Source organism: Drosophila subobscura, chromosome A (assembly GCF_008121235.1).
Source record: "Drosophila subobscura isolate 14011-0131.10 chromosome A, UCBerk_Dsub_1.0, whole genome shotgun sequence".
NCBI classification, from domain to species: domain Eukaryota; kingdom Metazoa; phylum Arthropoda; class Insecta; order Diptera; family Drosophilidae; genus Drosophila; species Drosophila subobscura.
Genome location: NC_048530.1, coordinates 11,125,633 through 11,149,223, shown reverse-complemented (window position 1 = coordinate 11,149,223; position 23,591 = coordinate 11,125,633). Strand labels below are relative to the sequence as shown.

Genomic DNA, 23,591 nt, shown 5'->3' with positions numbered 1-23,591 from the left:
ATTTCTGAGGGTCAGGCGGCGGTATGATCTATCGATACATCCGCGGTCACACTGGATGGCTGGCTAAAAACAAAGCCCCGTCCCGTGTATTATTCAAAAAGTGTGTGTTAATTCAAACTATTCGTAACTCAAAGCTCTAATTAACATCGATTGGAACGACAATTAAGTGCTGAGTGCAGTTGAACAAGTTGAATCAATTTCTGGACACGGGCAATCGGGACAAAATAACGCAAAAGAAAAAGTTTTTTTTTCCTCACCGTTCTCTTTGAACGCATTTCGTTCACACACAACACACACACACGCAAAACAACGCGCAGCGCATATACACAAAGAAAGAAGGCAAAAAGGCAGTGAAAATCGACAAGCGTGTGAGCGAGAGAGAAGGAGAGCGCGCGCAGGTTTCGCGGTAAAGAGACACTCACACAGCAACACACACTCGTAAAGTGAGTGATGGCAGGATAAAACAGGAGCGAGAAGATGAGCCAAAGCGTAAAAGTGAAAAATAATTAAAGGTTGCCTGGCAGTGGTCGATTCGAAGGAGCGGTACTGTGCGGTGCAGCAGTGTACGGTGTGTGGAAAAAGTGAAACAGAGCAACGGCCGTCGTACAGCGATACCCCTACAAATTGGCCATTTTGGCGTTGTTCTCCCCTCCCCCCTCTCCCGCGACCATTCTTATTTTTGGCAGTCGTCGTCCTCTCTCTCTCGCATTCTCTCTGTCTTTTGGTTTGGTGTTGCTCTCTCCCCCAAGACACTGCTTCAGTGGGGGGTAAGAAAAATTCACATGCAACAACAACGACAACAAACAAAAGCAGCAGCAGCAGCGCCAGAGGCAGCAGAAGTGGTAGTGGGAATCGCAGTCGCAGTCGACGCAGACACAGGCAGAGCCAAAGCCGCTGTCGACGAAATAAATGTATTTTGTACATATATAAAATGAAAATGAAATAGTTTTTAAATCAATTTAATGAATTCAAAAACCCCAAAATATACAATAACGGTAAACTCAAATCGCAAAGTCAAATAAAATGCAAAAGGCAAAGTAAAAAAAAAAAGTGTAAACATCGTCAAAAACGCTCAACAAAAAATTCGCCTTTTACACGATTTAAATTGAGCGTTTACGCATTCGATAATTTCATCCATCCAAAAACAAAGGAAAATAATAAATTAAACAAGTAAAATAATATAATTAACAAATGAAATAAATAAGACACAAAACTAAACGAATACAAACGCGCGCTCGAAGCAGTAACAGAAGCAGAAGCAGCGCCGCAACACCCACTCCCACACACACATCCCCACACACACCAATTCAATCTCAGCCTCACGCTGGCGAATCGCAGTGGCAGCAACAACAACAGAGGTGGCGACACCGGTGCCGTTGGAGGAGGGGACGGAGGACACGCAGGTCCTTCAGTGGGCAATGCATCCAACCGAAACAACAATAATGGCGGAGGAGCAGGCGGTGGTGGTGGTAACGGAGGAGGCGCTGGCGCCGAAGCAAACGGCGGCGGTGGAGTAGGCGGTGGCGGCGGCGGTGCCAATGAATGGAATCCCGAGGAAATGGACCGCTTCAGCTTCGATGACTCCATCCGCTTTGAGGAGGACTCGCTATGCAGCTGGAGTTCAGAACCCGAATCGTTGTGCAACAATTGGCGCGGCTGGAAGAAGCCCACCAATGCGGCTGGTGGACCTGGAGCCGGACTCGGCTCCATACCCATGGCTCCATTTGGATCGGTTGGCGGACTCGGATCCGGCGCACCAGGCTCCTACGGACCGGGCGGCAGCAGTTCAGCTATGGTAACGATGTCAGCTTGCGGCAGATATCATGGTAAGCGGAAGCTTGTCTTATTGTAAAAAAAAAAAACACCAATATTGGAACTTGAACTCCTGCTCAGGCCCAAATAATAAGCTAAAGGTTAGGTCTTCCCGACACGAACACGCAAAATCTTGTAATTAACTCTGATCATCTGCTTAACACTATACAGAAAGAAGAACAAAACAATTATGTAATTATTTTCGAGCGAATTCTCTTTGTTCATAAACGAATGGGTCCTTGTCCCTATATGATGCGGCACATTTAAGCTCGAACTCGAGACGCACAAGAGAATGCTGTAAAAGAGAATGCTCAAGAATTCAAAAAACATCTTGCATTGTGTGTGCATATATGTATGTAGAATGAACTTCTGTGTGCTGTGGCCTTAAAATACCGACAAGGGAAACGAAGCGGAAGGGGTCGTTTAAATAGCTATTTTTCTTTTGAAATGCGTGTGTGGGAAAACTACATTTTGCCAGGAGTTATGTATGTATGTTTGGATGCGTTCAGTATCGGAGGTGGTCTGGTAACAACGTACTGTCTGATGAAAGGATAGCTGGGACCTATTAGAGATTAACTATGTGTTTTATTTAGATATTATGTACATATATATTTTGTATAGCTTCTTGAACTAGAGAAATTCGATTTGCTCTCTCTTTTCGTCTCGTCGATGATCTGGCAACACTGCTGTGTCTGTCTATCTGAAATAATGCGCATGACCTTTTCTTCGCTCTTTTGTAAATTGTGTAAAATTGGCTTAAGAGCAACAACAACAGCAACCACAATTACATTGAGTTTGTGCCTGCCTGTAATGCAACTGCATGTTCTGGGATCTAGGCTCTGAGCCCTACCTTCTTTCCACAGAACACGAACAGAACAGCCCAGACATATCCGTCCAATGTCCTCTCCTGCTTATCGCCAAAGTCAAAATCACGACTTTTGTTAGTTACGCTCTTTGTTGTTTCTTGTTTTGTTTCTGTTTATTTCATGTCTTGTTGCTTATTACGTATTTTTCCACTGTGTGTGTGTGTGTGTTTTATTTGTCTTTTCAGAGAGAGACGTTTTTTACACTCTCTCTCTCTCTTCTATCCTGTGCGCCGTCGCAGCAACATTATCAGCATGTAATCTTTCACTGCAGTTGCGACTGCGCTGCTGGTCTGCTGGTCTGCTGGTCTGCTTGCGTCTCATAGCTTCTCTGCTCTTTTTAGATTATTTTGGAATATGGTTGTAGAAAACGTCTAGCAGCCTTGCGGAGGACAACATATAGAGAGAGAGAGAGAGACAGAGAAAGAAAAAAAAAGATTTCAAGCCATCTTCATGTAGCTTACCAGATGGCAAGGTGTGTTAATATAGGGTGAGGGTGATGGTAGAATTCCTGCAGATATACATACATAGCTAGGAGAGGCAGAGTTGTAAGAGTGTAGGCGAGAAATTTCAGAGGAGATGACTCCAAGGATAGCCATTAACACTGCAGCAGGAGTGATTGTAGAAAAGCAATACACCTTTCATTCGCTTATCCTCTCTTCTAAGTGTGTGCGTGTATGAATGTACATACGTGTGGTCAATGCCAGCTGCATTTTTATGCTGGCAAGATACTAACCGCAAAACAACAAAAAATTGCCTCAAAACTATGTCGCTGACAGCAGTGAAGCTGACGCTGACGCTGACGTCGCCGTCGCCGTCTGCTTCATCTTCGTTTTCCCCATCTTCTGGTTCTTATTCCTTGCCTGCTCCTGTGCTTCGTTGTGTTGTGTCAAAGAACCTTTTCAAGGATATCACCACGGCACAGCACAGCACCGCACACACCCAACACCTGCTCGAGGGGTATGTAATAAAAATGAAGACATGAAGACAGCCTGGATCATGTGAATAGCAGCGAATGGGAAATCAACTGATTTGATTTGAGATCTTTCAAGAAAATATATCAATATTAATATGTTTAATATGTATATGTACAACGAAGCTAAATAGTTTTTGCAACCGTGAATTCATGTCAGAATATCTCAAGATATTTTATTATTAGCTTTTTTTCTGACGACCCCAAATGAACCGTGTATTGCAGTCACTGGGCACTGGTTTGCCGGTGGTGCAACTTCAAAAAGCAACCTTTTAAATCCTAGCTTAAATTTACTTTATTCTCACTTGCATTTAGATTTAATAGAGTATGCAGAGTACAATTATTTTCTTCTTCTAGGCGTTCTGGTGGGCGTTCGCTTACCATAGGGCTACTTCGGAAAGTACGGACCAGCGTAGTGGGTAGTTCGGCATGGTCAATCGCCACCGCCAGTACAAGAGGGATGCAACTCTGCTTTAGGTGGGGGGACATGCCACGGCATACGAGTATGTGTGCGTGTTAAGTGCTTGGCGTTGCCACATGTCATCATCTAATTAGTGGGTCGAGGGTTGTGTGTGTCAATTTCGAATTAGGTTTCGCTCGACCCAACGGGAATGCGTTCAGTTTTTCATACTTTTCGCTGTGCATATCAGTTTCATGCACTTCCGCAGCCCCAACAATTACACGAACATATGCAAGACACACCAGACCCACCACACAGTACGTCACACACACATACACACACACACATGGAAATGATGGTTTGCATTTTGACCTCTTTTTTTCTCCTCAGTTTATCTTTTTCTCTTTGTTTTTTGATTTGTTTCTTTTTTGAGCCAAACTTTTTGTTCATTATAACCTGAATTTGTCATGTCGAACAACATAAAAAACCCGAAACATGCTGGCAACACAAAAAACTTTATTGAACAAAAACAAAAACCCCGAAAAACATACCGGGAATCGAATTCCGGCCCTTGGGGAGAGGGTCGCTAGCCACTAGCGGTTCTAGCCACTAGACCATATGCGATATGTGTGTATGTAGTGTGAACGAGCATCATTTTCGGAATGGATATTATTTGGGAAGACAGAGAACGTAGCAGTCGACGGCTATTCTTTTCCACACATGACTGGGATCGGATGCACAATCGTACTACAGCAATCTACGGCATACTTAGCACCTCTTTCCCAACTTTGTTTTGGGAATTCGTTCCGTAATAGAGAAAATAATTGGAGCATGAGGTTTGTTTTTATAACTACGAGTATTATTGTTGTTACATGTCTTGTTGTTCGTTGCAAATGGAAAACAAATTGAAATGCATACACAAAATCGCAAAGAGGAATAGTGGAGAAAAAGAGCAGAGCAAGGCAGAGCCGAGCAGATCAGAGGCGAGCTCAAAAACATAGGGGAACAGTCAGGAGAGTACCTGCATTCAAAGAGGAACGGAAAACAATACAAAACAAACCGGTTTGAAGCAGTAGCCTTGAACCAGCTGAAAGAAACACAAACGAATCGGTTATTAAACCTTCTTCAATCAAATTTCTGTGCTCGTTCTGGCCGAGTCCGCATTGAAGTTTTTGGAGTCAGCATTAACTTCCAAGCCAAACCCCACCCCCTATCTTAGCTTCCTAGTTGATATTTCGTTTGACAACTGCATTCAATTATTTATTTTGCAATTATTTGTATTGTTTCTTTTATTTTAATGTTGAAAAAAATGAATTGAAAATTATAAGGCATAAATAATCTTTACATACATATGTATGTATGTACATATAAACATATGTACTTGTCTGTATGTGTATAAGGAGGGATAGGCATGAGCAATAAGTTAACGCTTGCAGAAAATGACTTTGAATAAAATGGTGCCAAAGTGTCTGAAAATTAAGCGAAGACCACGACACCCAACGACGCGGCTCACAGTGGGGCGTTCAGCCATTTCAGCTAGCTAAATTAATAACTTCTTAACGAACCAAGATATTTACATATCTCCATGAAATAAAGAAAAATACCCCAAAATTGAGTATGCACGAGAACATGGTGCTGCCATGTCTGAAAGCTTTACAAGTTTTGAAAGGTCTGTAAAATTGTCTATGAGATGAGTTTATTCATTGTATCCAAAGCGTTCATGAATTTTTCGACTTTTGACTCCTCGTTTCGGCTGAGGCCCCACTGTGCGACGTCACAGCGCACGAACGGAGAAGTCTTGCAGCTTGCCAGAGTGCGAACGAGAGCGAAAATTGAGAACGAACGAACGAGGGGAAGAAAACAAACAAACAAAAAAACAAAGAGCTGGCCTTTTCAGTGCTGTCGACTTAGCCTTTTCGTGTTCATATTTATAACAGCTTCCCGGTTCATCTCCGAGCCAAATATAATCCCATCTATCGGAGTATCGACGACTTTCTGGTTTTTGTTTATTTTATTTTCTTTCCGGTCGAATCTTAAATTATCTTTTTTCAGATGATTCTACTTTGTCCCGCTTAGAAACTAATTTTGTGTCTCTTTATTCGTATAAATCTGCAACCACATTTGATATTTTTGGCGTGGGCGAACTAGAACTTTCGTTTTTGTTGTTGTTGCAGGTTGCTAGTTGTTGTTGTTGCACTCCCCCCATCTCTACTTTTGGTAAACACACAGAAGAAAACTTAGCTTCTTCCAGTTTGGCTTTGTTTTGAATCCTTGATTCGAATTTTCAAAACTTTTTTACCAATATGACACGCCTCTTGCCGACCTCTATAAATGGTGCTAAGGTTGATTTTGGGCAATCATTCATTCTTTTAATTTTTACCAATAACCAAGCCCTTCGCACGGGAAAAATACGGAAATATTTTTGATAGATTTGATCAGAAGTTGATGTAATAAATAAGTGCGAGTTTCTGATAAATTTGGTTCATTGATGCCTCCATAAAGAATTATATGAAAGCGTGTTTTTTTGGACATTTAAATTTTTGACCTTGGTGGACATTGCCAGAGAAATGCCCATATGTAAATACATACATACATATGGATGTATGTATAAACTATCTGAGGACCGTTTCTTAAAGTAGTGACGCGTCTAAACGCGTCCCTCAACGTTAATCCTCATCTTTTTATTTGTTTATTTTTTTTGCTTTTGAGCTTTAATGCAAAATAATGGGAACGAGACCTTTAAAATGCAGGCCATTGTTGTTGGTCTTTACGTCGCCTAGAATTTGGCTTTTGCATTTGTTTTTACTTTGCATGCCAATCCGTTGGATTTTTGTTTGTTTTGTTTATCTATGTACAACTCAAATTCGCTGCAAAGATAACGACCACAAAGAGTGTAACAGCTAACAAATAGAGGGCTAGAAATGCGTGGCCAAGAAACTCACGCACACAACCGCAGATGCAAGCTAGCAGGCTTTCCCGCACACACATGCATTTAAACATACATAAATACATATGTATGTACATATATATGTATGTACAACCGAAGAAGCAGCGACAACCAGCACATTGTTGACCTCTCTCTTTTGCACTGCTCTGCACGTCTCTCATTTTTATACTCTCTGTGTTCTCTGTTCTTATTCCTATTCTCATCGGACTGCGCTCTGGCCTCTCCTGGTCATTGGCCGTGCGCCATATAAAAAGTTCTTTAATTAATAAACGTCTTTCTATCTGTCTCGCTGAGTTTGTCCGATAGAGAGAGAGAGAGAGAGAGAGAGTGCGTGTGCGTGTGGCTCTTCCCTACTTTGTTTGGCTTTAAATATTGCGTGAGAGTGAGAGGAGAGAGAGAGAGAAAGGTGGAATTAGTCATTTCAGATTCTGCTTAATGAATGATACTCTCCCTACTCTCCCGTTTGGCAACGCTATCAGAGCATACAAATGCTGACCTTTCCAATTCATTTGCATTTCAATTTGTATAGAGCTATGCCGATTCCCGCTGTCCTTTTATGTATTTACCGCTACTTGTACTGGGTGGCAACGCAGCGCTACCAATGAACAGCTGAATCTGTTATTTCATTTCAGCTGATTTGATTTTCCTTTCTTAGCGCTGTAAAACATTATGTCCTTGAATTGCTGCAACCTTTAATTAAACATATCGATTACAAATTGTCAGAGTAATATTAGAATGGGTTGGAATATTGGAATATAACAGTTATCCGCTGTTTTTGAATTGCTTTCATTTACATAAATAAGCTTCCAGGCTTAAAAGCAAATGAATTAAAAATGCTATTTGGGTGGCTAAACGTAATTGCTTTTGCAATTTTAATTTGATTGGATTTGATTTCTCTCCTTATCATCTTTGTGGAATGTAATTTGAAGATATTATTTGGATTCCTATAATTTGTTCCTCATTTAAGGTGCAATTTCGACACATTTAATTGATTGGTTTACCTTTTGTTTTCCCTTTTTGTCCATACCCACAGAGGTTTCCACATTGGCCGAACTGTCAGCCCGCTGTGTCGCCTCCTACATACCATTCGAGCTGGTGGAGCATGTATATCCGCCAGTGCCGGAGCAACTGCAGCTGCGTATCGCATTCTGGAGCTTTCCCGACAATGAGGAGGACATACGGCTGTACTCCTGCCTGGCTAATAGCTCGGCGGATGAGTTCAATCGGGGCGATCAGCTGTTTCGCATGCGAGCTGTCAAGGATCCCCTGCAGATAGGTAAGATTCAAATGTACTTTTGCCAGCTCTTAAGGATACGCTGACTAAAGGCTATATATGTTGTTTGCTTTTAAAGGCTTTCATCTGTCGGCCAGCGTGGTTAATCAGACGCCGCGTGCGTACTTTAATGTGGCGGTGACCTTCGATCGACGTCGCATCTCCTCCTGCAATTGTACGTGCACCTCATCTGCATACTGGTGCTCCCATGTGGTGGCAGTCTGTCTGCATCGCATTCATTGCGTGAGTGTTGTCCCCCCATTGCCCCACACCAGATAAATGCACCACAAAACTTATTTTCTCTCTCCGTTCCCTCCCACATACAGCCGCAGGAGGTCTGCCTGCGTGCACCTGTCTCCGAGTCCCTGACACGCCTCCAAAGGGATCAGCTGCAAAAGTTTGCCCAATATTTAATCAGTGAGTTGCCGCAACAGATTCTACCCACAGCACAGCGGCTCCTGGATGAGCTGTTGAGTGCCCAGCCAACGGCCATCAATACGGTATGCGGGGCACCAGATCCAACGGCGGGCGCCTCGATAAATGATCAAACCAGCTGGTATCTGGACGAAAAGACGCTGCACAACAACATAAAGCGGATACTCATCAAATTCTGTCTGCCCGCCCCCATTGTATTTAGGTATTATCCGAAGTCCATTCAATTCCTGTGGAAATCTTTAATCTATCTTCCTCTTTCCTCCATTTCCCAGTGATGTCAACTATCTGACCAATTCGGCACCGCCAGCAGCTGCCGAATGGAGCTCACTGCTGCGACCGTTGCGCGGCAGAGAGCCCGAGGGCATGTGGAATCTGTTGTCGATTGTGAGGGAGATGTACAGGCGCTGCGATCGCAATGCGGTCCGCTTGCTGGAGATCATCACGGAGGAGTGCATGGCCTGCGATCAGATACTCATCTGGTGGTTCCAAACGAAGCTGGCCCTGATGATGGGCTCGCATGGCCACAGCGGAGGCAAACACTCGAATACGCACTCCAATTCGACGGCCCTGCAGCATGCGTGCAGCTCGCTATGCGATGAGATTGTGGCACTGTGGCGGCTGGCCGCTTTGAATCCCGGCCTGGCGCCGGACGAGCGGGACATGCTGCATGCTCAGTTCACGGCCTGGCATCTGAAGATACTCGATCGGGTGGTGAAGAGCCGCATGATGCCCTCATCGTACACGAACAAGCATCAGATAAACTCACGCTCGGACACGGAGCTCTTCATCGGCTTTAAGCCGGCCATTGAGGCGTGCTATTTGGACTGGGAGGACTATCAAATACCTGGTGTAACCCACACACACGACACGAATCCCATTTACTATTCCCCCTTCACATGTTTCAAGCACACGGAGATCAAGGGCGATGGCGCGGCCATTCCACCGGGCACGCTCATTGCCACCCAGGCCCTGATGAGCAACAACAAGCACTACAACTACTTCAGCTCCTCCAATGAGCATGGCACTGGCCTGCATCCGGGCGCCTTCAAGCAGCGCCTGGATCGACCCTTTCGCGAGCGACTCTATGCCAGCCCAGCGGACCTGGAGGCGTCTGCAATCCTAGCCGGTGCGAGTCGACAATACTCCTCGGGTCTGGGACTGGCCGCCGCAGCAGGAGGTGGCAGCGGTGTGGGCGGAGTGGCGGCTGTTAACGGACTAGCAGGCACCGGCGGTGGTGGCATGCCCAATGGCGACGCAGATGCCGCACAACAGCAAATGCCAAGCACCTCGGCGGGTGGATCGGGAACGGGCGCAAATGTCGTCGGAGGAGGAGGAGCAGGAGGAGGCGTCGGCGGTGGTGGCGGAGGCGGCGGCGGCATACGAAGAGCAGCAGCAGCAGCAGCTGGTCGTGCCGATGGCAATCGTTCGAGTGCCAGCAGCGAAGGATTCTGCGAGAATGACGATTTTGGAGGCGACAACAGCAGCAGCCACAATTACTGCACCCCGGCGCAGGCTGTGCCCGGGCAGAAGTCCACCCTGACGGAGTCCGATTCGCAGAGCAGCTTCGATGCCGTCTCCCAGCAGAGCAAGGGCGACCCGGGCCTGGGGCCCGGCGAAGTGGGTGCCGGCGGTGTGGGTGGAGCTGGTGAGCAGGGAGTTTGCTCCACCTCGGACACCTCGTCGGCATCGTCCTCCTCGTCGGCATCAACGGCATCGGGCAGCTCGAACAGTTCGACATCGTCCATGCTGATGGCCGGACAGGAAGCAGTTGTGGCCGCCCAGCAGCCAGCGCGAAGGCTCAGCAAGGACGAGTCCTTTAGCAGCAGCAGCGATGACTTTGCCCAAGCAGCGGTGGGCAGAGGCGGAGGCGGAGGAGGAGCCATGCCACCTGGCAACGGCGGTGGGGCAGGAGTATCCATACCGCCGGGCGGCGATCTAACGCCTGTGCCCAGCACCTCGGCAGCGGCTCGAGCGGCACTGGCAGCGGGTTCCAGTGCCACAGCCATGGTACAGGCAGCCGTGCAGACGCCACACCTGCCAGGAGCAGGCATTGGCATCGGCATGGGCATGGCCATGGGCATAGGACTGGGCATGAGCATGGGATTGGGAGCATCATCGTCGCTGAATGCCTCCCATCCGCCCAGCGGCAGCAGCGTCTCGCAATCAAATTTTGCAGCAGCCCGTGCCCTGGCGGCCGCCGTGGCGGTGGCCCACGACAAGCCGCACATCTTCTCGAATGTGCGGCCCACAGAGGATGCGTGGGACATACTGCTGGCCCGTGCCGAGGGACTACATGCCCATGGACATGGCCAGGAGGCGTGCATACTGGCTGTGCGTCTGGCCGAACAGATGCTGGCCAATCCGCCGAATCTGTTGCTGGAACTGCCGCCGGTGCCCAAGCGGAAGGGCAAGAAGCAGAACGTCAATCCGATCTCCCATCAGCTGACGGTGGTGGCCTCGGCCACGCTCTCCAAATGCGCCTTCCTCTGCACGGTGCTGTCGGAGAACTCGGAGCACTATCACATTGGCTTTCGGATTTGTCTGTTCGCGCTGGAGATGCCCAGGCCGCCGGCCAGCACGAAGCCGCTGGAGGTGAAGCTGGCCAATCAGGAGGCGGACATTCTGGCGCTACTCAAGCGCCTGCCCCTGGCCGCCGCCGAGTTGCAGGTGATACGCGAGCGGGCCGAGCAGCTCCGCAGCGGCACATTTAAGACCCGCGGCGAGGCACTGCTGCCCATCAATCTGGCCACCTTCATCTTTGATGCTTTGGTCACGCTCAGCCAGCAGAGCGGCGGCCTGGGCACCAGTGGCGCATCGGGTGCGGGTGCGCTGCCCAACAAGAGCCTGGTCACCTGCGGTTCACGGCTGCTCCTCTACAAGCAGAACAACGACGAGAATCTGGGCTTTGAGGCGGCGGTGGCCGCACTGGGACTGAAGGCGAATGTCTCCGAGGCCGAGCATCCGCTGCTGTGCGAGGGCACGCGACGACAACGCGGGGATCTGGCTCTGACGCTGCTCTACCACTACAAGGATGAGCCCCGAAAGATAGCCAAGATAATGGAGAAGCTGCTGGACAGGGATATACACACACTGCTGAAGGCGCCGCTTCTCTCTGCCTACTACTCCAGCAATCCCCCCGTGCGGACGCCCAGCAATCAGCCCTCACGGCGCGAGGAGCACGACTATGGAGGTGGTGGCAGTGGCAGCGGCGGATCTGGCTGCAGCGGAGGCGCATCATCGAGCTGTAATCCCGGCTCGGGTGTTGTCAATCTCTGCGAGCTGTTGCCGGCGGACTATGGCAGTGTCGGAGGGAATAGTCGGCCCCACAGCTCGACCAGCGCTGAGCTGGAGTTGAGCATGTGCGCCTTGAGCATGGCCAGCAGCAGTGCGGGCAGCCAGTCCGGGCAGGGCATTGTGCCCGGAGGAGGTGGAGCAGGAGGACAGGCGGGCAGCTCGGGAACGGGCGCCAATGCTGGGGGCAGCAACAGCAACAACAACAACAATCCCAATGGTAACCCCACAGGCTCCGGCGGAGGCAACAGCAATGGCAGCGGCCGCAGCAAGGAGAGCCGCTACAAGGGCAAACGTGCCTACCCCTCGATACCCAACCAACCATCGGAGGCGAGCGCCCACTTTATGTTCGAGCTGGCCAAGAACGTGCTGACAAAGGCCGGTGGCAACAGCTCCACGTCGCTGTTCACGCAGGCGAGCACCACCCAGAATCACCATGGACCCCACAGGGCGCTGCACATGTGCGCCTTTCAGCTGGGTCTCTATGCCCTCGGGCTGCACAACTGCGTCAGTCCCAACTGGCTGTCGCGTACGTACTCGTCGCATGTCTCGTGGATACTCGGCCAGGCCATGGAGATCGGGGCGCCGGCCATTAGTTTCCTCATAGACACTTGGGAGGCACATTTGACGCCGCCGGAGGCTGCTGGCATGGCGGATCGTGCCTCACGCGGCTGGGACAGCAACATGGTGTATCCGGCCGCTGAGCTGGCATTGTCCGTGCTCCCACATGCCGCCGCACTCAATCCGAATGAGATACAGCGCGCCATACTGCAGTGCAAGGAGCAGAGCGATCTCATGCTGGAGCGTGCCTGTCTCACCGTTGAGACGGCCGCCAAGGGCGGTGGCGTCTATCCGGAGGTGCTCTTCCAGGTGGCACGCTACTGGTACGAGCTGTATATGCGCGTCTCCCCCAACAACAGCGAGCACGATCAGCACGAAGATCCCATGGACCATTCGGCGGTTAGTTTGAGCGCCCTCATCGAGTCCCAGCAGCAACATGAGATGCAGCAGCAAGTGGCGGCACACCAGCAGCAACAGCAGCAGCAGCAGGCGGCGGCCCAGCAGCAGCAACAGCAGCAGCAGCAACAGCAGCAGCAGCAGCAGCAACAACAGCAACAGCAACAGCAGCAGCAACAGCAGCTGGGAATGTCGAATCCTGGGGGACCTGGAGCTGGTCCCCTGTCCGTGGCCGTGCCCTCTCCAGTGGTTACATCCGTAAACACGCCGCAGGCCTTCCAGCCTGGCGTTGGTGTGGGTGTTGGTGTAGGTGTGGGCGTGGCCGCTCTGGCGCCCATCGGTCTGGCACCATACGCGCCGTACAGCTTCTGCCAGGGCATCTATGCGCACCACCACAACATCAGCTATCCGCCGGGCCAGATGCAAATGTACATCTCCGCGGGTCCACCACCACCGCCCCAAGCCTATGCCGGATACCAGCAGCAGCCGCAGCAGCAACAGCCGCCGACACAGCAGCAGCAGCAACAGCAGCAGCAGCAGCAGCAACAGGTGCAGATGTCTGGGCAGGCGCCACCCGGTCATCAGGTGCAGGGCCATCAGCCGCCACCTGGCAGCTTCCAGGCACCGCCACCGGGCGCTTTTCAGGCACTGCCGCCACAGGCGTATCAGGCCCTGCAGGCGGGACCTCCAGGACCGCCAATGGGGCCACCACAAGGCTACTATGGACCGCCGCCGCCACCGCCGCCCAATGGCCCACCCGTTGGCGTGGGTGTGGCCATGCGACAACATCAGCATCAGCATCCCGTGTATCCATTTATGCAGCAGGCACCACCACCACCACCCCAGCAACAACAACAACAGCAGCAGCAGCAGCAGCAGCAGCAGCAACAACCTCCCTCCCAGCCGCAAGTGCGACAGCGTCAGCCACATCAGTTTACGTGAGTTCAATTTGAGTGTACATTTTGGGTTACGTTCACGGAATCTTTATTCTTAATAGATCCACTCAGCTGCGTTACCTTCTGGCTGCCTACAATGTGGGCATGTTGGCCATGGAGACGCTGGCGCGACGCGTGCACGATGATCGTCCGCAGGCCAAATATGCACGAAATCCGCCATATGGCGAGGATGTGAAATGGCTGCTGAGGATCAGCAAGAAGCTGGGCACCCAGTATCTCCATCAGTTCTGCATCTGCGCCGTCAACTCGATTGTGAGTCCGTTTGTGCTGCACGATGTGGCCATTGAGTCGGCCCACTATTTGGGCAGGAATAACCATCAGCTGGTGATGCAGCATTTGCGTTCGGCGTTGACACCGCTTGTGCAAAAGTGTCAGCAAATGTGAGTAGAGTAGAGCACGAGCCAATCACTGAATGATCTCTTAATGTTTGGGCATTTTATTTGTACATCCAGGTACATCCAGTGCATACACCAGAAGCTGTATCATCTGACTCAGGGGGACTATGAGGAGTTTGCCAGCATTGTGGTGGCCGCTAGGGCCGCCTTTCAGATCACACCAGAGGGCAGTGCGCAGTTCAAGGACTGGCTGCAGTCCATCAAGAGGTGGGTTCCATCGAGTGACGCGTTGTACCTGTAACAAGTTTGTGTTTATTTCGTAACAGATCGAAATCGTGCAAGAAGGAGCTGTGGACACAGATCAATGCGGCGCTGCAGAGCAATTCTAAATGACAAAGACTTGACTCCTGCACTCTGATGACGGCAGTGGCGAATGCAACAGCAGCAGCGGCAGCGGTAACAGCAGCGGCCGGCAGCACATCCACAACGACAATTGCAACGGCCACCACAACGGGATCGAAAACAGATGCAGGTAGCAGTTCAGAAGCAAAACAACAACAGAACAAATCAACAACAGCAGCAGCTGCGGCAGCAATCACCAGCAGCAACGGCAGCAGCGGCAGCAACACGAACAAAACCAGCAATGATCCGGCAGGAGGCAAAGCCATTCTACACAGGAAAACTCTACATTATCTACTGGAGACACCAACAACTAGCACAGCCACACCCACAGCAGCAACAGCAACAGCATCTGCAAAAACAACTGCAGCGGGAACAACAACAACAGCGGCAGCATCAGCAGCAGCAACAAGTTTAGCTCCACCTGTACAGGGTTTTGTGCGTCCACCCCTGCTGGGTGGTGGGCCAATGCCACCAACAACAACCACACCGATGGTGGGTCCACCATTAATACCGAGATCAGCAGCTGCTGTGGCTGCAGCAGCAGCCTCCGTGCACGCTGCCTATCAATCGCTGACCTACTATCAGGCGGCGAATGTGGCGCGACAACTGGCCCAGCATGCGCACAACCATCACAACCATGTGCACGGGCACCCGCTGGCGCCACATGCACATCCCCATCAGTACCAGCTGCAGTCCCTCAGTCACTATCATCAGCAGCTTTAACAACGTGCCAGCGGCGCTGCCCCTGGCGCGCCTAATCGCATTCCTCCAGCGCTTTGGCAGTGGTGGCCACAAGGGCCCGGTTGCTGTCGACTGCATCCGGCGGCAGCCGCTCTTGCATCCGCTTGCCCATGCGGCAGACCACAGCCAAATAGCGGAGGAAATGCACGTCGCCCGCCGCTACTGCCACTGCCGACAGGCGAGGGTCATGCAAGTGATGATGGTGCTTCGGCCTCTTCTGATGATGGGCCTGCTAGTGGAGCAGGTTCTGCTGGTGCCCCTGCTAATGATGCTTCGGATGCGGATGCGGATGCGGATGCTTCGGATGATAACCAACCGGTGACGCCCACAAAATCAAAAAAATCATCATCAAAATCTCCCAAATCCCCATAGTTGCCCCGCCACCAACACCAACCACCCAAACATCCCTCTGAAACAACAACCACCGCACTTATTTAATTACATAAATATTATATTTTACGTTAATTTTTTAATTCGAGTTTCATTCGAAACTCCTTTCGTAATTGTATCGTATGAATTTCTTGTAACAATTAACTACAGATTTTGTGTGGATTTTTGTGTGTGTGCTTAGGTTTGGGTTCGATATTTTAGACTGGGAGACACACACACAAAGAAAGCCACAAGAAGACAGACAGAGAGAAGAGATGACGAATTCTTTTTTCTTTTATTTTGTCGTTTGAGATTGTGTTCAGTTAAACTAACGTATTTATAGACGATCTACCCAATAGTTTTCTACCCCCTACCATCTGTATCTGTAGCTCTAACTACATGCATGTTTTTTTTATACATATTACTATTACTATTCGATCTTGATTTAGAATTAATTTTCTCTTACTTAAGCCTAAATCTAATTTCTTTTATTAATTGTATGATTTATAGGCATAAGTCGAAGATGGAGAAAAAAGGAAAACAGAAAACACTTTATACGAAATATTATATATTTAATGTTTTGTGCATAAGCAATGTTTATGATTTTCAAATTTTCTCTGGCATAACAATATCAACTTATACATATACATAGTGCTATATGCATATATTCGATATACTTCTGTGTATATAGTATAAAACAATATGTTAATGCAATCAATCCGTGTTTAATCGAAGCAGTAGTGGAACGTTATGGGGAAGCAGTTGAGCAGTTTTTTTTAAATATTTACACAGCCCACCCAAGCAACAGCAAAAGACTTGGCCAGATCTCGATTTAAACAGAAAAGTGTCAGATCAATTGTTACCAGAGAATGGATGGGATTTCAAAGGCTATCAAGGTAGATATTTTACCTTGCTTCAATTTTTAGAAATTTCTGGCTGTCATAATTATCCAATTGCAGCGACTTTTTGGGTAAAAGGTTGTACTAGCGCTAGAAGTGTAGCAATCAAACATCAAATTGAGTTGCTCCAAGCTCTTTTAGTTACCAAAATGGACATGGCAAGCCGCTCAGAAAATGTCGCTGAGAGCCTGGTTCTTTCGCGTACTTCTGTCGGTTTGCATATATTTTCACAGATGACAATCTGCAAGTCTGGGAATATCTTTTGGAAACATATGGAATGTATTTACGGCAAAGCTTTCAGCTTAGTTTTGTAATTTTTGTATTTGTTTTCAAAGATTTAACCAACCTTTTGAGGCAGGACACAAATATATATCTGTATTTATATACGATTATAATTATCCATTGCCAGCAAATATTTAGAACAAACTGCTACAATTTCTTTAACATACTTTTCTAACTTTATTCGACGGCAGGCAGACAATATTCGGAACTGCTTGCGAGAGATCTAAATACTGAACCAATCTGAACAGATTTCTTAAGAGTTTATAGACATTACCTTTTTGCATATACAATATATCTGTAAATTATATGATAGTTTTTTGTTGATGAAGCAAACTCATTGGTATAGAATTTTGTTATTCGGAAGAAAATTCGCAGCAGAGAAGTTCATCTGTTCTTTAACGAAACAATTTAACAAAACAAACAACAACAACAAAAAAAGTAATCAAATTATACTTTCTCTTTACAAATTGTATTTATTTTTTAAATACATTTGATTTTTATCAACTCTTTTTTTTATTATGTATATGAAGCATAAATATTTTTTTTTTAAATATAATGTTCTATACTTATACAAAAAAAAAAAAAAAAAAAGGTAAAAAAAAAGATTTTTTATATTTACACTTAATGCAGTTTTGAATAAATATGGTTTTTTGGATTTATTTCAAAAAACAAAAAAAAAAAAAAAAAAAAAAAACAAAAACAAAAAATAATCAAAGTTTGTTTTATTGATTTTCATTTATTCAGGAATAATATTTAATTAAACCCAATTTCGACACATTTTCAGAGTTATAACAAAAAGTTACTTAATACTTTTAAAGCATTATATGGTACAATACAAATTGTAATTTTTAATTTTGATTTACAATTCTTAATTAAGTTTCCTATTATCAATTTAATTTTCGCGGGACAAAGCCCCTTCCTAGGCGACGATCATCATCATTTCATTGATTGCTTGTGCTGGTCAAAGCAGTAACCCCAAAACCCTCCCCACACCTCTGCGCCCCAGCTATCATCCTAAAAAGCATCCTCAAAAGCATCGAAATAAAACTAAAAAAGAAACTGCCACTGTCCCGAGGATTGCGTAGTGTCATAGATATGTATATGTGTAATACTAACTACATAATATATTTAGGTATACTGAATCGCAAAGTCCATAAACCAGCCCGCCCCCCGTTAGCTCGAAGGTAAGGCCAGGGTCGCTCTGTGGACCAGTGAGTCCCTGGCAATCCTCCCAGTAATCAGCCCCCGCTTAGAGATTGTAAATACAAAAGAATGGTATATAAATATTGTGAGTCTCCTTCGTGTTTTTTTTTATAAATAAACTCTTAGACCACACCAGAGAAGATGTGGGAATTTAAATATTTAACCGAGATCGAGTCTCCGATTCTCGGCAAGCAATCAAGTAAATTGTAAACATTTAGTGGGCAGAGTTTTTTACAGGCAAACAAAAAAATTAAATTAAACATATTAAAACAACAAATTATTAAATGAATCAACACACACATAGGTTTATTTCTATTTAATATCGTATGCAATCTGTACATTTAAATAAGTAAAATAACTGTTTTTAAATTATATTAAAAGAGAGAAAGCTCTATATACACATATGTGTGTATGTATGTACGTACATATATTGATCGACATATACATACATATATATTTATATTTATATACATACATACATACATAAATAGTTAACTTTTTTCCATGAAAAACACACAGCAACAAAGAAACCAAAACCGAATGAGAACAGAACCCGATAGCCCTCCCCGCTTTGTTTACCCAAATATTTGTAAATGATATGCGCCACAATCCAAATCCGAAAACAAATAGAACTCGTAGAGGTAGACGGAAAATATTTATTAAACTATTGGGTTGAAGGCAATTGACATAAAGAACACCAAATAAACCAATAAGTGAAAAGCAGCAGGAAAAGTATATGGAAAACTGTATACAAAAAACCAAAAAAAGAATACGAATAAATGAAAACCAATTGTTAACGTAGCCGATTAGCCTTTAGATCACATTTAGCGCATATTTTACACAGCGTAGTGAACCAATTCCACATAAGTATAGCCACCAGTAACTCCCATACACCCCGAAACCTTCCCAACTCCCCTCATACATAGATTAGGAACTGAGTATATCTGAGTAAATACCATCCATTGAGAGTGGAGTGAGTCCAAGTTCCCCCAAAAACTGTCTCATTATTCAACAAAAAATTAGAGCAGGATTCCCAAAGTAAATTATAGGAAAAAGTCGTTAAAATTCGCAAATGAAAGACCACTAAATAATAATTAGGAAACATTTCTCCTTTTTTTTTAGGTGTTTTTATTTTTTTTTTATGCCTATTATATCTCCAATTTGATTTGCTTCGGGAACTCATTTACTCAAACTCCCTCGATATGTGCTGGTACCTCAATACCTTAGGCAGCCACATTAACCTTAAAGCAAACCCAAGAGATGCAGTCATAGTTATAGAAGACTATCTGAATCTCAGCATAGCAAAGTGTACATAGCCTCACAGAAACACAAACAAGAAACACACACACACAAAAACACAACACAAAGAAACGACGACAATTGGTGTACGGAGCTGATGGGGGACTGGATATGGTCTGGCTATATCGCTCTGCAAATCAGCTCCCTGTTTGGATCCGCACAACAGATACAGATGCAGATGCAGATGCAAAAACAAAAACAAAAACACAGGCAGACATAAATTCACGTTAATCTTAAGTCGGAAATAAAGCATTACCTCATACTTTAAAAACTTATGAAGATGAAAGTTACCAGTAGTAGATCACTCAATATTCATATATATTATATACATAGATATACTTATACACACGCCTAGATATATATACATCTAAATATTACAAGAAAAATACTTATTAATAGGACATTTTTTTGTAGCAATCGAACATAGGCTTTATGCAAAATTCATTTTATTTGTTCTGAAATACTCGTAGTAGAGACGATGGAGAAAGAGATATTTTGGGGGGTGGGGGGAGATAGCCGTCATCTTTGGGCTTATGAACATTTCTTTGAGATCGTTTTAGAAACCAGATCTCTCCCCGAGCATCCGCTTTAACCTTTAACCTCGGACTTGTTTGGAAGTCACTTGGCAACCCGGCAGAGTTCTTCTTTGCGTTGATCCCCTGGCTCTTTGTACATTTTGCACTGTAAAAACTAAAAAAAAATATACATAATAATTTGAAACAAAAAACCAAACAAAAACAAATACGAAAATAGCTTAAAAACGCGCAAAAAAGTTTATCATGCAAAAATATATCTACATAAATATATATTATATATATATATAAATATACATATATACATACAATGAAACGACGTTATTTATATATACGCCTACAGAAAAGTGTGTAAGGAAAACTAAACAAAAACTATTATATACAAAACATATACATACATATATATATATATACACAATACTTATTTACATTGCATATTTTAGCGATTTATTCAACTTTGGAAAATAAAAAATAGAAACAAAAACTAAAAACTAAAAAACAAACCATAGAAACGCTACAAAAAGTGTTCTTTTTAACTAAAAGCCGGAAAAAAGAAAAAACGTCTCCAAAAAATATATATATATATATACATATATGTATAATTGCAAAGATATGCAAAAGGAAGAAAGTAGAAAATAAATTAAGCAAGAATATTTATACACGGAAATGCATTGGCATGTTGAAAGCTTAAATAGAAACCACTAAAGTAAAACAAATACTTGAAAACTAATTTTACAAAACGGGAAACATAATGCAAGTTCTTTTTTTTTACCAATCGCTGTAAATATGTAGCAAAGATGGAACCACACAATTTTGAAGGGGTCTTGGATTGATTTTCACTGAGTTTTATCCCTTGCAAAAAAGGGGGAAAAAGCATCCCAACAATCCGAAGCTTTAATCCATTGCCACACGACACACACAAAACACACACAGCTATGCTAAAAAGCTTTAAAACAAACATTAAAATTCTCTTAAAAAATAAAAACACGACCTTTACGAACAAAAGAAACAGAAACTCTGCCAAAATCCAGCAAACACCAAGTAAAACCACACCAAACTAAATACCCAAATTCTTCTTTATATAGCAACAAATTGTAAACCACAGAATAATACGAAATAAAATAAAAAATAAAAAAAACAGAGTCAGAAAGTGAAACAGCAACAGTGAGGAGACGAAAAGGGAAACGAGAAATAAAATAAATAAGCTTATTTTATATATTCAAACATACAACAATAAAATAAAAGAAATGACCATTAAAAACACTTAATTATATATGAACAAAAATTATAAGCAGAAAATATATATATATACATATACTTCATATGGTATATATGAATGATTTTAAACCATGTAAAGATCACAGAAGAAACATTTTCTCAACTTTTAATAGTTTCCCGAAAGTTAGTGAGCGAGCGAGAAGGCGAGTTGGAGAGTGCGAGGGAAGAAGATAGAGAGAGCTACAGACGCGCATTATAATTAACTAATTTAATATGCAGTATGCTATATACATATATACATACATATATACATAATGAATATAGTGTATGCATATAAATATATCTACTATATTAAAAACAAAAAATTAATTTAAATGAAAATAAAATGAATGAAGATGATGAGTAATAAATATACACCGCAAAGGAAAATGATTAAACAAAAGAATACATTTTAAAACAATGAGAAAAAGAACGAAAAAAATACACAAAACAGAACACTCGAATAAAAAAAAAACAACAAAAAAAGAAACCAACAAAAAAAAAACATAAAAGACCATGACTTTTCATTAACATGTTAGCTCCTTTTTTTCAGCGTCGCCCAGAAGTATAGCAAAGGCATAGCAAAGTCAAAAAAGAATCGTCCAATACCCTATAATGGACGTACATATGTACATATGTAAGTACATGTGACCCACAGTATGGATGGGAATGCTAACATCCCACCCGAGGGCGGGCATGATGAGAATGCAGAGATTTCATCCAAAATTATCCCAACTAAAGATACCAAGGAGAATATTGAATTGGAAGAATAATGATTCTCAGATTTAATTCCACACAAGGAATTAAAAGCCTTCAATGTTTAAATTGTATAAGTATAAATGTTTTTAGTGAATTTGTTTTAGTATGTTTCCAATGTGCTGCATGCTTTCCCCTGGTGATTGGGTAGCTGTAGAATGCTGTTGGAATGCACAGGAGACCTTCGAAAAAGTATCCCCCGTAAAGGCCAAGGTTGAGCTAAAATTAGTGTGTATGCAAGAAGTGATGATTTCTGGATGCAATGGTACTCCATTCCTGGTATGTACGTACATTTGTATGTGTGTGGCCCAAGGGTAGACAACTAGGGGTAGTTGGCTCTGTTGCGCAGCTTTTAAGTGTTCGAAAACGCTCATTTGTAGGGGTTGGTGCTCTCTGTTGCGCACCTGTGCGTAGGAAGGAAAGCTCTGTTGCGCACCTTTGAATGCATTAGGGATATGCTATGTTATGGGGATGCCGGTAAAAGTATGCAATTTTGATATAATTCATTTCCTAATATCAGGCATAGGCACGGAGTCCAGTACAAAACTCGCCAAGCATGAGCTGGAGCCACTCGTGGTGTGCATTCGGACTTGTTCGAAGGGTTTTTAAAAATATTTTAATACATTGTTTTGTTAAAGCCGCGTTGGATATTCCGTAAGTAGTATTATGCCGTTATTTATTATACATGGAAGAAAGTAGAAAGTCATTTTTATTGCATAAGATCAACCGGAAGGTATATAGAGTGTTCTGATTTTATAAGAAATTATCCATATTTAGTAGGCTCTATTTAGTAGGACTGAACAATTTTTGGCAGCAGTTATACAGTCTGTAAACGGAATGCATTTCAATGGGGGATGCTGCTGTATAGCAGCATGACCCTGTTGCATTTCCCCACTGTAAGGAAAGTTAGGACTCTACTCCACAGCTCCAGAAATTTCCTTCATTTCGTTTCACGTGTTGCTGGTGTGCTCAACAGGTTTAGTTTCCCCGCTTCAAATAAAATTAACTCTTTTTTTTCTGATTGCCATTCGCCAGACGTGTGGTGTGGTGTGTTGGGCATATCCCATATCCGCATGAAGGGCAACAGCGCGAACGAAATTGTTGCAGTTGCAAGTCCAAGCACAACCACCAAACACAGCACAATACGCATGCGTAAACGTGAGCCCGCAACAAGTGAAATGGAGGGCACAAATGAAAATATCGCAGCCGTGGTTAGGTCGGGAGAGTGTTTTCTGGGCATTAGGCAGACGCTGAGGACTCTGCATCGTGGAAGGGCCAAGCTGGTTATCATCGCCAGCAACATATCCACAGCAATGCGCATTAAGCTGGAACAGAGCGCCGCAATTGCCATGGTCGAGATCCAGTATTATGCTGGGACCAACAAAGAGTTGGGCATCGCCTGTGGCAAATCATTTCGTGTGAGCTCCATGTCCATTACCGATGCTGGTGATTCGGATATCCTTGGTCCCTCATCGGCTGACAATTGAAATGCAAAACTAAACTATAGTTACTCATAAATTTAAATTTAAATGTAAAATAAAGGAACATGTTTCCCCTGAGTGTGTTTTATGGTTAAATGGTTTTGTCTTGAAGTTGGACCCCCGGCTG

At 44.7% G+C, this 23,591-nt stretch overlaps 2 protein-coding genes across 2 annotated transcripts; both read left to right on the top strand.

Annotated features, from left to right (window-relative positions):
• Window positions 1-991: 991 nt before the first annotated feature.
• LOC117900064 (zinc finger SWIM domain-containing protein 8) lies at window positions 992-16,278 on the top strand. Its single transcript, XM_034810675.1, has 8 exons — window positions 992-1,826; window positions 8,029-8,271; window positions 8,348-8,511; window positions 8,595-8,905; window positions 8,976-13,889; window positions 13,949-14,287; window positions 14,360-14,509; window positions 14,569-16,278. The coding sequence occupies exons 1-8, from the start codon at window positions 1,559-1,561 to the stop codon at window positions 14,633-14,635; spliced, it is 6,456 nt and encodes a 2,151-aa protein (XP_034666566.1). The 5' UTR covers window positions 992-1,558; the 3' UTR covers window positions 14,636-16,278.
• A 6,759-nt stretch (window positions 16,279-23,037) lies between these two features.
• On the top strand, window positions 23,038-23,511 carry LOC117903307 (60S ribosomal protein L30-like). The gene has a single exon (XM_034815240.1). It carries the CDS (start codon window positions 23,057-23,059, stop codon window positions 23,468-23,470), a length of 414 nt encoding a protein of 137 aa, XP_034671131.1. The 5' UTR covers window positions 23,038-23,056; the 3' UTR covers window positions 23,471-23,511.
• Window positions 23,512-23,591: the final 80 nt, after the last annotated feature.